We start from the raw sequence: 15,032 nt of genomic DNA on the forward strand, positions 1-15,032 counted from the left end.
CATTTATAATCTCCGATACATAAAAAATAAAAATAAAAAAAAACATTGCTATACAAGAATCAGGGACTTTGACTTGCAGTTCTCACTCTCTCCTGCGGGTGGCGCCATAAAGCACAACGACAACACAAATGATGGAACAACTTTCTCCTCATAATTGTACGATAGAGAATTGCACAGTGAATGCATTGTTATATTTACCAGTCTGTTGAACCGCAAACGCCTGAAGGCCACATTCATAAAGTTTTAGTCCGTCCTCGATTTTCTAATGAGAAATGTGTGCCAAATGAGTTCATGGTCAGTATGAGCTCAGCACAAAGAGATTGACTTCAGTCACACAGTCAGTCTGCTATTAATGTGTATGGAAGGCTGAATGAGAGAAAAAGTAAAAAATGTGCTCGGCAACCACCACATGTTCAACTTGTTGGTTTTAGGGCTTTTTGCTGCTTTAAGGTAAGGTACATTTTTGTAAACATTGAATTGAGGTTATAAGTTTATGATTACTTTCAGTATAGTGATTACCTGAGCACATCTTATTAAATATTAAGCATTTAAATGTTCTGTTTATATATCGGTATGTTAGACCAATATAATCACATGTGCTGAATGATAATTCTGTTTGTAAATGTAGATGAGAAATATGCACTGATCTGTGCTTTTCTCAGTTTAAACTCTAGTGACATTCGCTCTCAAACTTGGCTTCACAAAGGCTGAAGAAACACCTTCACAGCAACGTTAGTTTTTTGTAATTTGATGGTAATATATGGTAATGTTAATTTGGTAATATAATACAAAGTATAGTGTTTTATATAGTGTATTGAGTTCGTAGAAAAAAATACATTTTATTGCTTATTTTTGGACAAATAAAAACCTTTAACTTTTAACTTTAAACTTAACGGTTAAAACTTGATTTACAATTTTAATTCACACAAACGAGACTGTACAATATCAAAAGCTGACTGTAAATATGCTAATAATTGGAGAGCGTGTGAACCCAATGATGTACAACACAAAATAATGGTATCATCTGCATAAAGATGATACCTAACATTATGAATATTATCACAGAGGTTATTTATATATAAAGAAAATAACATGGGTCCTGACCCCTGAGTAACTCCTTCAGAGACATGCAAAACAGATAAGGTACAACCCTATAAAAGGTTGATCTAAAATTCATCTATACACATGATTCATTATATAAAACATCTTTACATAATTGACTTCAAACAAACAACTCTTGGTACTTTGAATTCGAACACCTTAATTCTTTTCGAAAGGTTGTGTAATGGGATCCATCACTGAAGCAAACCAGAAAGAGTGTGTGCTGACCTCAGCTCACCTGCCATCCGGAGAAAATGGGCATCAATTTATACCAGACCCCAGAAGACCTGACATAGAATCAAGCTTCACTCGTATCTGCAGTAAGGAGTTTTCAGAGTCAGATCCTCTGCTTCTTAATGCGGGAACAAAACTGGGACAACATCAGGACAACATCGGGACAACATCGGCTTCTTGGACCATATCGCAGGATGAGCCTCAGAATTTTCATGGCCAGGAGATGCCAAGTGAGTCGATCTGGGCCATGGTGATACAGATTTTGGTTCCATTCCTCCTGGCAGGTTTTGGAATGGTGCTGGCGGGGATGTTGCTGGACCTAGTGCAGGTGAGTGTGGGAGATGATCTTGGGTGGATGTTTTGGATTTTTGACTATAAATTTGGTGTCTTGTGTTTATAAATTAGCACTGGGACGTTTTCACTACTGTGACCGAGATCTTCATACTTGTCCCACCTTTACTGGGCCTAAAGGGGAACCTGGAGATGACAATGGCATCAAGACTCTCCACCGCTGTAAGATTACTATGTTATCGATATACCTATTAAATCCCACTGGACCAGCATTCATTTTCAGGCTGGTTTATGCTGGTTTTGTGCCAATCTAAAAGCCATGCTTTTCCCCAGAAAAAGATTTAAGGATGCACAGTATATTGGTACCAATATTGGCTATAGGCAATTATTAGTTGTTGTTTTTTTCAATTCAATTATATTTGCTAATTTTCTCTAATTGCCTTTGCTGTCATTTATTGATCACTTACAATTCATCTTTAAAAATGTATATTACACTGCTAAATGTAATTATTTGCAAATCTCAAATTGAATATCCTTTTTAATGCTGTCAAATCGATTAATCGCGATTAATTGGATCTAGCATATACGTTTTTGTTAACATAATATATACAGTATATGTGTGTATAATATATGTATAAAATATCAGTGCTGTAAAATCGATTAATTGCGATTAATCACAATTTTTGTTTATATAATATATGTATGTATACATATATTATATATATACATAATATACATATATATTTGTTTGTGTGTGTGTGTACACACCTATATATGTGCGTGTCTATATACACACGCACATCTATATACATATGTCTGTATATGTGTATATGTCTATATTTGCACACACATACACACACATAATATATATAAATGTAATAATATATATACACACATATATTGTATAAACAAAAACTTTTATGTTAGATGCGATTAATCAAGATTAATTTTACATTACTAATAAATATGTGTGTGTATATGCAGTATATACACACAGACATATATAAAATCTATATATAAATGATATAATATATACACACACATAGTATGTAAACAAAAACTTTTATGTTAGATGCAATTAATTCCGATTAATCGATTTGACTTTTTTCTCCTTGTTGAAGTCTGATCTGCTGTATTGTATCTGCGTTGTGTTCTTTCCCCTTCATCACATGCTTTTTGTCATGGTGAGGAACTTCATACCATGCTGTGAATAAAAACAGCCCTCAGGGTTATACAGGGTTATTTTTAGTTTTGTAATGCTTTATATTGCTTAAAGAAAACAAATAAACACTCATTCAACTCTTCAATATCACTATGGCAGGTGAATGTTGGCAGAATGAACTCCTCAAGCGAGAAGTGGAACCTGATCATCGGAAATCTTGCCCTCAAACAGGTTAATGCAGCTCATTTAATCATTTGATACTTTTGTGGCTCTGTTCTGTTCTTCATTCATCTTAATTTATCTCTTTAGATACAAGCTACAGTTCTGGGCTTCCTGGCTGCTCTTGTAGCATCAGCTCTCGGTTGGATCCTGGAAGAGGAGCTCTTCATGAACCATGTAGCTCTGCTTTGCTGTTGCAGCATAGTGACAGCGTTCACAGCATCTCTGCTGCAGGGTTTGCATCCAAATTTCTGACCAATTTCTATCGACCTAAAATAGACCATTTATAACACCATTAAATGCTTCATGGTCATCAAATACGGAGGACATCATCTTTGTCGGTGCTGATCATGAGGTTATTCTCACTTGAATGGCTTTTGGCTTGTGATCTTGGCCACGCAAACCCATTTTCCACACAGGTCCCGAATATAGACCCAGTATCCTCAGGCCACATAGCTCACATTATCAGCATTTAGCATAAATGGATAGAACGGACAGCAGTTCCTTAGTGATGACAAACAAGGTTAAGCACTGATCATTATTTCTGTCATGACAACTCAGGAGATTGGTATGGTAATAGAGATTAGCATGGTAATGGATGTGGCAATGTTAATGTATTTGGTCAGAATAGATCTGCTACGCTTCTGCTGCTGCTGCACATGTAAAGCCCGGGACACACCAAGCCGACGGTCGGCCGTCGGGTAGTTTTTGTGCGTCGGCGGACTAAGTTTTCTCAGTGTGTTCTGCACCGTTGGCTGAAATTGGTCCTCGTCAGCTTTTTTCAGCCGATTCGACATGTTGAAACGGTACAGATAGAAGGCTGTTCTAATGTTATGTCATCTTACCGGAGTGTTCCTTGGCGAATATTGCAATATTAACATGATCGTAGTGGAATAAAGAAAGTGTTTAGCAGGATTGATATTCAAAACGGTAAGCACTCGCACTGCATTGTTTATGGTTTGTGTATCTGCAGCATCGGTTTCCCTGTTTGAATGACGAATATAGATGAATATATCTTCAGAAATAGACAGTTGTCTCATTTACACGCAGGCGTAGAACGCGCATTCTAGCTGACAGTCGGCAGTAGTTCGCTCGGTGTGTTCAAGTGCAGCTTTTTTTCCCCGACGCAGGCGACAACACAGTCAGCTTTCATCAGTGCTAGTTCTTTGGCGTCGGTTTGGTGTGTCCCTAACTTAAAGGGATATTTCACTGCTGGAAAGATGAATGTGTAATTAAATTGGGTCACTTATGTAGTAGAAATATGAAATTATTTTAGAAGTTGGTGCCTTCTAGACTGAGAAAAGCCAGAAAATTAATTTTTAGCTCATGTGGATGAAAGACAACAACTCCCAGAATGCACTTGCTTCGCTGCCCTACGAGGCCACTCCCAAGCCACGCCTACCGGTTACAGAGGGCAGTATCGGAAGAAATGATACAACTAGGCTACTAGTTGACTCGAAACTGAAAAGACGCCGTTTTATCGTGAATCTAACCCTATGGGCGGGTTGAAAACATGCAGAACTAGCGCCTACTACTGGCTGTAGTCTCTCGCCTCTGGCCAAAAACAGCCTCCGATGACGCAAAATTACGATTTTTGCGTCATCAGAGGTTTTTTTCCAGACACACAATATAGAAATCTCTCGTCTCAGGGGGACATGAGGGTGGGAAGCACGGTCATTCGAAAATACTACCGGGTTTCTACTGATACAAAGCTTAGTGCTAATCGGTGAAGTATCCCTTTAACATACATGAATTAACCCCTAGCAGATCTATACAGGTGGAGCTGGGGAAGGTGCAGGGTTTCTGAAAGAGCGATGTGGACTGCTAACATGCTAACAGCAACACTACCAGTATTTGTTTGAATGTTAAGCCACAGCTCATTGGCCGCTGATGCAACAACAACCAATCAGCTGTGCTATGTAGATAATGACGTGATCGCTACCAAATGAGTTAAAGACCTATCAGCCTGCACCATCTAGAGTTTCATGACAGAACAAGGTATTAACCCCCTCACTCTTAAGGTGCGGTCATATTTACCGTTGTTCGGTTTCTGTAGGAATCTATCTGTTTGGAAATTTCACGTAAGGGCGAATGATTTCCTCACACAGATTTTTGCAATGAGTTTCAGTACGAGTTAACTGACCCCAGACTTAGTGTACTTAATAATTTATTTGTAAATTTCATACCACATATATAAATTCTGAATTGATTTGATATATTAATATTTTTCCAGGGATCTTAATGGTTGGTGTGATTTTTGGGTTCAAGAAGGTGGGCATCAACCCTGACAACATAGCCACGCCCATCGCTGCCAGTTTTGGTGACCTCATCACACTTGGACTGCTCGCCATCATCAGTCAAGGCTTTTTTTACAGCATGGGTGAGAATGAAAGACCAGTTCACTGGACAAAGATTAGTTTACTGAGAGGTGTGGGTTATTTTTACTCTCTTTAACACCCTTTTATTTTGTAACTCTCTGTTTGTAGAACCTTACCCTTATATTACCTACCTGGTGTGTATTGTTTTCCTGTCCCTGACGCCGGTGTGGGCTATTCTTTCACTTCGGCACCCTGAAAGCCAAAAACTGCTGTTCTCCAGCTGGGAGCCAATAATAACCGCACTTGTGATCAGCAGGTAAATGTTCCTCACTTAGTACATCAATATAAGACCATTTTGTGATGATGCAACTGTAATTATGTTGGTACAACCAGCTTATCTTTTTGTTTTTTTATTTCATATCTCCAGTCTTGGAGGACTGATTCTGGACCGAACCGTCGCAGAGCCCATGCTTGAGGGAATTGTTCTTTACACTCCTGTTATAAATGGTGGGTCAAACAAAACTAACTTGCTGTGTTCTGATCAACTGTGTCTGTTTTAAATTTCCAATATCAACCTTTCCTTAAGGTGTTGGTGGTAATCTGGTTTCCGTCCAGGCTAGTCGTGTAGCCACGTATCTTCATTTTCACTGTCCGCCGGGCGAACTTCCAGACGACTCTAAACGATGTTACTGCCCCTGCCGCAGCTTTTACACCACAGGTAAAGGCCCTGATAAACTCACAGCGAAGTTCTTTTGTATTCTTTACTTTGGGGTAAAAGACTTGAGGTATACCTTTGCAGCGGTGTACTGTTAGCGAACATCCTGACGCCATCCACACTGTTTGGAGCGACGTTTAGATGTAAATACGTGCTGCGTGCTTTCCTCTCAATGACAAAATAAAAACAGTAGTTAAGAAAGCATCTGATCATAGCGATCTCTGCATTTGGCACTCAATTCCAAGATATAGTTGCAGACCGGAGAACTGCAAAACAGGGCTAAACTCCAAAAGGGGGCGGAGTCCCCACACTCATGGGCTGCATCTGAAATCGCATACTTCCCTACTATATAGTTGGCGAAAAACAGTATGTGACAAAAGAAGTATGTCTGAATTCACAGTACTCATAAAAGAGTTGGCAAAAAGTACCCAGATGACCTACTTCTTGCGAGATTCTGAAGTGTGCATACGATGGACACTTTACTATCCCATGAGGCCACTGGAAGCGAAGTAATTGACGCTGGTAGGTCACATGACAATGACAACATGGCGAATATAGTACGTCCAGATTACATTCATACCACACACATTTATACTATATAGAACATACTTTTTTTAGTGGTCGTGGAGTAATTACTTATTCAAAATAAGTATCAAGAGAGTATGCGATTTCGGACGCAGCCTCAGGGCCCTATTTTAACGATCTAAGCGCATGGTCTAAAGAGCAAGTGCACTTAGTGCGTGACTGAATCCACTTTTGCTAGTTTAACGATGGAAAAAATTGGCGGAATTTGCCAGCGGAAAAACTGATAGCTTCTCTAGCGGGGAAACGGATTTGCTCGTGCGTGAGGATAAAGCGAGTGAGCCGACCATCTATGGGACAACGTGTACACACGCTGTGGACCCGCCTATAGGCGCACATTACTAACGCCCTCTTTAAATAAAAAATGTTTGCTGCATTGACTTTAGAGAAGGTTTAAGTTGGTTAATGGCGCAGTCTATTTCTGTTGCCTCAAAATAGCAACGCGCCAACAATGCGCCAGAACACTCTTCGTTTTCAGACCGGCACGCCCATGGGCGCACAAATGGGCGCAAATGAATTTGCTATTTAAACAACATGGCGCAGGACGTGAAAAAGATAACTGCGTCGGGCTGAATATAGCAAAAAACACTGGCGTCGTTTATGTATGACGCGCCCATTGACTTTTGCTTTTGAAATAAAAGTTAATATTTTAAACACTGTGTCCTGAGCTTTATTTGACTGTATCGCTTTGTTCTAAGTGACGGGGGCGACTCAAGATTCTCAGGTTAGGAGGGGGCGGTGATGCTGGGTGCAACTAAAAAGGTTCTGTTGTCCGATAAGGCCCGGTTTCAGACAGTTTAAGGAGAGGTGTAGGGTAGGTGAACTAACCCTTTAAGGTTTCAAAACGAAGACAAATATCACCGTTGCATTGCTTCTTACAGGGCCGAATGGAAGATCAGCACAGTTGCTGCTCATGTTGGTCATCCCAGGTCACCTGATCTTCATCTACACCATTTACCTAATACAAGGAAGCCCGGCTCCACCCACTGCTGTCTTCATTTCCTTCTATTTGGTAGCAGCTTTCACACAGGCAAGTGATGTTAGCATGTGTCTTATTGAGGAGAGGAGTGGTCTTTGACTCTGAATCTTCTTCCATTCAGGTGTTTCTCCTGCTGGGCACCGCTGATGTGATGGTTCACTGCTTGTGGAAATGCGGCAGGGACCCTGATAGCTTCTCTATCCCGTATCTTACGGCTCTGGCGGATTTGTTGGGCACTGCCTTTCTAGCACTGTGTTTTCTTCTAGTGTCACTGGTGACATAAATGTTGAAATGACGTTGTCATATTTCATTAAACAGGTTAGATCTAACCTATCACCACTATCTGATGTGCTGGTTTACATTTCTCTGCACAGTTGAACATTAGTGAATGACTTTACTTCAATCTCTCCATACATGCAGTTCAATGAATCACACATGTTGCCTCATGTGACAATAGTACATCTCCAAGTCACATGACCATCTTCACTGAATAAAGAACAGCTGTTTCCATATGTTATTATGTTAAACATATGACTGATTTGCACTCATCTTCCTTGATCAGTATTTAGATCAGAATTTTCAATATGGTTCTAATACATATATTTTATGATTCAGAAATGTGTATTTAGGTACATTGAGATGTGGCAGGCCATTAATTAAATGGTGTTGATGTCCAAATATTTGCGTTGGGCAGCCTATACAATTTACTAATGCATGTGTATTTTATTTTTCTATTTATTAGTTATTGGTCAGGATGGATTAAAACAATAATGTCTTGGTGTTGCTAGTTTATTATTGTATTATATTTTGCTGTGAAGGACATAACACTTATCAAGTCACTCATGTAAATGTATCAATGCTAATGTAGATTGATGAAAGGAAGAAAATTACAGTAGATAATTTGTATAAATGATTTGTATAAAAATAATTTAAATTATCTGAAAATGCCTGGTTTACCACGTACATGACATTTATTGTTATTTAACATTATTTAATATCCACAGTTCAATAAAATCCTTTTTACTAGTTATTTGTCTTTATATGCGTGATATTATAAAAGGACAACATTAGAAATTGTTTTAATTTTTCTGAGAAAAAAATCTTTTATTTTAATTTCTTAATAATGTCCATCCAGGCAACTGAATGTAAACAGACTTCTTTATACTGTGAGAAACATTTATAAAAAATATTAGCATGATTATGATTAGCCTATACAAACAACATTAAAATAACAGATTTTTATATTGTTACTGTACTTTATTCAAAGCAAATCATTAAAATATCCCCTAAAAATATCATTTTATTAACTTTAGTTAATAAAATAGTGTCAAATCAAAATCAAACCACTATAGTGTTACAATACCATGAACACAAGATCTAAGACTGGAAATGACAGACAAAAACATTTGTGATAAATTTATTTTTTCTTCACACATCTCGTATTTAATCTCAAGCTCTTCACTGACACTTGTTTCATTTTTTTAAATATAGGCCTACAGCTATATACTGTATACGTATATAATGCATTAGGGAGAAAACTGCTATGGTGATTGGTGAAACTGTTTTATATATTGAATATGTAAAAAAAAAAAAAAAAAAAAAAACTGTTAATTTCATAGTTTTAAAATGTCATGTTTTTATGATGGATTGTTCAAGACTGAATGTCTCAAGGTCTTGGAAAAGGGGGGAAAGCCCAAGTCTGTACACACACAAAACATTTGAAAAGTAGCAGAAATAAATCATGAAGACACAGAAAAGTGGCCTTGATATAACAAAAACGAAAACATTGATATCTGTTAGGGGAATTGATGCCTTAAGCAGTAGACTGATCTTCTAAAGCCAATTTTAGTGCAGTGTACCAACCACTACCAATAGGAGGCGCTGTTGCGACACATTGCGGTCTTATTTTTAAACTGGCCTATAGCGCCACCTGGTGTCCGAGTGAGGCTCCTCCTCGAGGACTGTTCAGCCCTGCGCAGGGACTGGCTCTCCCGCAGCCATTTTCTGTCCAACCAAACGGCCGAACTGAGACGCGAACCAACCAGGGCTTCATCGCAGGTTAGTGTGCGGCTCCGGCCAATGATTGCTAACCCATATTTTGTTACATCGAATGGAAATCTCCGCGCGCGAGTGTTTTATTATTAGTTGGCGGGGAGAATGAGAAATTAGCGCGCGATATGAAAAGCAGCTCGATGTACTGGTAATAATTGTAAAAAGCCCGTCATGGTGCTCGGCCCCTTTGTTTACCACGACCAGTTTTGACGGATACACTGGTGCTTTGGCTCATCGTCCTTGTTATCTTCCCTCTTCTGCTCTTTAATGTGTTTATCAATTATAATAATTCATTTTAGCAACGTGTCTGAATATTTCAGGGGGGGAATGTGGTTTGAGTTGATTTAGCGTGTTTAATCTTACATGTTCAATGATATCACCGGTTGTTTAGCCAATAAAATACACCAATGTGGTTTGATATGTCGATACAGTATCAATATAATATGATAAATAGTTACACAGTAGAGTCTTATTATTAATTATATATTGAAGCCAGCCAGTTTAGGCTAACGTCATTTATATGACAAAAATCCTAGGTGTGTGTGACTGCATGAATAGCAAACCTATAAAATGATTTGTTTTGTTGTTCTTTAAATGAAAAATATATGTTTGTGTGAAATAAAGTGATCAATTGAGCTGACCGTTCTGAATAAACGTTTATTACTGAATAAAATAAAGGTTACATTTATATTAATGGTTTATTAATTGTACATATATGATGCAAGATGGCTGTCTCAAAATATTGGATGCCCACATGTTTCGATAAGTCCAGTCGTGCACTGTGATGGCAGATAATGCTGTCTAGGTAGGCAGCTCACTTGGTTTTAAGACAAGACCAATAATGTACAGATGTCATACAATTTAATTTATGATTCAGATGGACGGAGACAGTTCAACCACAGATGCCTCCCAGCTTGGCATAACAGGAGAATATATGGCTGGTAGTCACTTTGTTCTCCAAGCTCAGGATGGTAAGTGAAGTCAAACATCATATAAAATAATCCAAATGATTTATTTAGCATTTAGATAATTGATTATTAAATAATATTATATTTTTTTAATATAATTTATTAATATTTAAATGACAAATAAATAATTTGGATTCATTTAAATATTACTTTTGAATAAATATAATTATAAATAATTAATAATAAAATTGTATGTATAAAACATGTATATAAAAAAAGGTCATATTTAAATTATTCTGAATTATTTATTTATTATTTGGATTATGCATTTATTATTATTATTTTGTAAAGATGAAGGTGATGAGGGACTCAATGACCACGAGGATGGGAATGGAAGCAAAGATAACCTACGGGAGCAAGACATCTATCTCCCAATCGCCAACGTTGCCCGAATCATGAAGAATGGAATTCCACAAACAGGAAAGGTAATTTATTTTCCGGGCAGTTTTGTTTGGAGAAATTAAATGCTTTTTTTAAATGTGAATTATTTTTGTTTATGTATTAAAAAGATGCACAATTTGATCACCTTTCTATTAATTTCATTTATTGCTTATTTAAGGCCCATTGTTTTCCTAAGCGAAAGTGAAACTTTCAAGTCAAATGCATGTTATTCAAAAAGAACGATTTTTTCCCCCCCGTCCATCCAATCAGATTGCAAAAGACGCCAAGGAGTGTGTGCAGGAGTGTGTGAGCGAGTTCATCAGTTTCATCACTTCAGAAGCCAGCGAGAGGTGCCATCAGGAGAAACGCAAGACGATAAACGGGGAAGACATCCTGTTCGCGATGTCCACGCTGGGTTTCGACATGTATGTGGAGCCTCTGAAGCTCTACCTGCAGAAGTTCAGAGAGGTAGCGTTAACATTTTTAATGCCATGCCATCATATATCATTGAAATAAGGGCTCTTTGGAAACACTTTGCACAGCTGTCAGAGGTGTGTCTTTCTCCTTTTGATTGGTTCAGATTGATCTTACATTTGTCTGTATGTTCTCAGGCTATGAAAGGAGAGAAAGGCATAAGCACTGTAACTGTAACCGAAGGCATGGGAGAGGAGCTGACGGATGAGTCTTTCAGTAAGTAACTTATGAACTTGATGGGTACATTACTGGTGCTGCGGCTTTTACATACAGTTGAACCTAAATTTATTAATTTTGTTTATATACTATATAGTATTTATTAATATTTTGAGTTATCTTTTTTTCCAGATAATTCCAGATTTAATTTTAATTTTAGTTTGTGTTCGTCATTTTAGTAGTATATTTTTTCTTTTAATATTTTTCTATAGCTTCATTTGTTTTCAACAAATTGCAAAAGTAACATTTCTCATTTTCGTTTAAAGTGCTCCTATTATGCTATTTTAAAAGTTCCTAAATTTGTTTGGAAGGTCTCCTTCACGCATCCAAGATCAAAAAACACTTTCATTTTCTCACAATATACATTACAGCATCACCTCTTTTCTCAAAGAATCTGAAAACAGTTAGTTCGAAGATTCAGTCTTTCTAAACTCCTCCTTTCCGAGAGCCTACTCTGCTCTGATTGGTCAGATGACCCAGCCTGTTGTGATTGGTCTACTCTGCTCTGATTGGTCAGATGGCCCAGTCTGTTGTGATTGGTCTACTCTGCTCTGATTGGTCAGATGGCCCAGTCTGTTGTGATTGGTCTACTCTGATTGGTCAGATGGCCCAGTCTGTTGTGATCGGTCTACTCTGCTCTGATTGGTCAGATGGCCCAGTCTGTTGTGATTGGTCTACTCTGCTCTGATTGGTTAGATGGGCCAGTCTGTTGTGATTGGTCTACTCTGTTCTGATTGGTTAAGCCTTGTTTATACTTTCGCCTGGCTCCGCAGCGCGAGTCTCCGCAGACTGCGCGCGCACCTCCCCAAACGGACGAGGCGTTTATACTTGACGCGCTCGCCGTTGTACTATTCTTTGAAACGATAGGGGGCGACTCGAGTAATTATCCTCTAAATCATCAGGAATCAGCGGTTAGAAGAAGAAGCTATACACACGTGACAATGTTTATTTTAGTACACGGCCACCAATACCACACTACAAAAAGAATCGTGTAAAACCCAGTAAACCCTGAGATTATTACTAGTGACAATAAAACAAAATATATGGATATGAGAATGTGTATACAATATAAATAAATTAACAATCTCTTATATTTTCTAATTTTACTAAACATTTCATTAAGTTTCGTGAACATTTTTATTAAACATGGACCTTTATGTTCATTAAAAACACTTTTTATGCTATTGTATGCTCATTTGTTAAATGTAAGCAACTAATTTAGACGTGCAAACTGGGTGCCGGTGTGGTGAGAAGTTCGAGCTCGGCCAGATTCGGCTCGAAGTCGTTCATCTTCGGATGCGGCGCCGCGTGCGTTGTTACAAAAAAAATATCGCGCACACCGCCAGGCGAAATTGGGTCTTGCGAACCCAAAGCGCACAGCCGCCCACACCGCAATGACGTCATTTTCGCGTCGAGTATAAACAAGGCTTTAGATGGGCCAGTCTGTTGTGATTGGTCTACTTTGCTCTGATTGGTCAGATGGCCCAGTCTGTTGTGATTGGTCTACTCTGCTCTGTTTGGTCAGATAGATAAATAGATAGACAACATTTAGAATCATACATCACAAACATCATGATCTAACACAATGAAATATTTTTCTTTCTCAGCAAATCCACTACCTGCAGGGATCATAACAGCTGATGGACAGCAGCAAAATGTGATGGTGTACACCACCTCCTATCAGCAGGTGAGAATGCTTGCATGTTCTTTACGGCCAAAAACATCACAGACATGATATTTCATCTGTTGCCTACATCAAACCAAGTGTCATTCAATTTAAATGAAGATAGCACACTTTTCAAGCATTTTGAGTGATGCTTTTATTTGCGTTGCAGATCCCGGGCGTGCAACAGCTCCAGTTCTCTTGAAGATGTGCTGCAAAGTCACATGCAGAAATCCACACCTAATCTTCACAAATCAAGCCTCTACACTTCCACATACAAGTGAAGGTCCTGAACGGTGGGGTCTGTGTGGTTGGTCTTCAGCGGACCCTCTTCTTCTGCTCTTACAGGTCACAGAGCTGGACTTGTTTTCATGTGTGCTCCGTGTGTTTCTGTGCACACACTTTATGATTTTAAGTGACTAGTCTGTTGGGTGTTTCTTTTGTTTGTTTTACATCACACATTTGGAGTTTTAAAGGGTTCAGGGTTTAAAAAATAACTCGACCTTCAATTAAAGCAATAAAATAGAACAAATGTGAATCTTTCTGCAATTTAGTGGAATGAGTGCTTTGCTCCTTTATATATTTAGATGATAACCATGTTGCATGTATAATTTCAGTTTGATAAGATGTTAACACAAAACAAAATGGGGTATTTTTTTGTAAATAATTTTTTGTTTTTCTCAGTGTTTTCATGAATTTGTATTGATGCAGTTTGCTTAACATGAAGAACGCATTTTAAAGCAATCTGCATTTATCAATCAAAGTACAAAAATAAACCTAAATTCTAGTCTAAGTTCTTCAATGTGGCCCATTTTATATCAGTGACTTTCTTTGGATGAATTTACATTAAATTATTGCTGGTCACAATTCATTTTGTTTTTATGTGTTCATTAAATATTATTTAAATAAATACAGCCTGATTCTCCTCTCTGTTAATGTAAAGTCATAGCTCTTCTGCTGCCCTACGGTGTCCCTAAAGGGACAAGACAGCGATGGATTAACTGTCGGCACAATACACCCAAACCAACCCTGCTGAATGAGAAATTGGAACGCTCCGTCTTATAAGTCCACCTGAAAATATATTTTAATGCTTTTGCGTTCACCCCAAAAAGTTTTGCTTTCTCCTGGGAAACGTCTCCAGTTACCAAACGTAACCTCTGTTCCCTGAGAAGAGGGAATGAGACATTGCGTCAGAGCTGACGCTACAGGCTTTTCCACTCCTTTGTGTTTTTTGCGAGCTAAACCTTTTACGAGGGAACTCAAATATGTTTTGAGCGAACACAAAATTTCTCGGGGGAACGCAAAACTTTTGCTTGGAAACACAAAGTTTCTTGGGGGAACGAAACGCATTTGGGAGTGAACATGTTCTCATATATTTTTCCTTCACCATGTCCCTTTTAGGGGCTCCGTAGCTGTAAGTTTCACAACCTGTCAATTTTTTTTATTGATGGCGACCTTTGACCTTGACCACCCACATCATGCTCACCTTTGACCTTGACCACCCACCTCATGCTCACCTTTGACCTATTCAAAGGGTCATTGTGGCCTTTGACCTTTCATATTTGGAATACCTATGTAGCCCTTTGACCTTCCATATCCCCAGGGGATCAATTTGACCTTTGACATTACATATGTAAACTCCCCAGGGTCGTTTTTGACCTCTCATATCCGGCCACA

General features: G+C 38.4%; 2 protein-coding genes across 3 annotated transcripts; both read left to right on the forward strand.

Moving 5' to 3' along the window:
* The first annotated feature begins 140 nt into the window (after nt 1-140).
* On the forward strand, nt 141-7,943 carry slc41a2a (solute carrier family 41 member 2a). Its single transcript, XM_082159326.1, has 11 exons — nt 141-450; nt 1,278-1,663; nt 1,741-1,848; nt 2,948-3,019; nt 3,098-3,242; nt 5,241-5,387; nt 5,494-5,641; nt 5,753-5,832; nt 5,912-6,043; nt 7,504-7,652; nt 7,723-7,943. The coding sequence occupies exons 2-11, from the start codon at nt 1,286-1,288 to the stop codon at nt 7,882-7,884; spliced, it is 1,521 nt and encodes a 506-aa protein (XP_082015452.1). The 5' UTR covers nt 141-450; nt 1,278-1,285; the 3' UTR covers nt 7,885-7,943.
* A 1,605-nt stretch (nt 7,944-9,548) lies between these two features.
* nfybb (nuclear transcription factor Y, beta b) lies at nt 9,549-14,265 on the forward strand (the record flags this gene model as incomplete). 2 transcript variants are annotated; one of them, XM_082159346.1, is made up of 7 exons in its annotated part: nt 9,549-9,659; nt 10,531-10,624; nt 10,913-11,046; nt 11,273-11,470; nt 11,614-11,692; nt 13,300-13,379; nt 13,528-14,265. In XM_082159346.1, the coding sequence occupies 6 exons, from the start codon at nt 10,531-10,533 to the stop codon at nt 13,558-13,560; spliced, it is 618 nt and encodes a 205-aa protein (XP_082015472.1). In that variant the 3' UTR covers nt 13,561-14,265. The 2 variants fall into 2 exon arrangements, with proteins under 2 accessions (XP_082015472.1, XP_082015471.1); XM_082159345.1 differs by lacking the exon at nt 9,549-9,659 and having other exon boundaries at nt 10,522-10,624.
* Nucleotides 14,266-15,032: the final 767 nt, after the last annotated feature.

The sequence above is a fragment of the Leuciscus leuciscus genome, assembly GCF_965113295.1.
Source record: "Leuciscus leuciscus genome assembly, chromosome: 25".
NCBI classification, from domain to species: Eukaryota; Metazoa; Chordata; class Actinopteri; order Cypriniformes; family Leuciscidae; genus Leuciscus; species Leuciscus leuciscus.

What these genes read in the sequence shown, in the direction of transcription:
- slc41a2a (XM_082159326.1), top strand. Translation starts at nt 1,286, where the DNA reads ATGGGATCCATCACTGAAGCAAACCAGAAAGAGTGTGTGCTGACCTCA. An exon ending in AGGCTTTTTTTACAGCATGG is followed by an intron (nt 5,388 to 5,493) that starts GTGAGAATGAAA and finishes CTCTGTTTGTAG; the next exon opens with AACCTTACCCTTATATTACC. An exon ending in TGGTAGCAGCTTTCACACAG is followed by an intron (nt 7,653 to 7,722) that starts GCAAGTGATGTT and finishes TCTTCCATTCAG; the next exon opens with GTGTTTCTCCTGCTGGGCAC.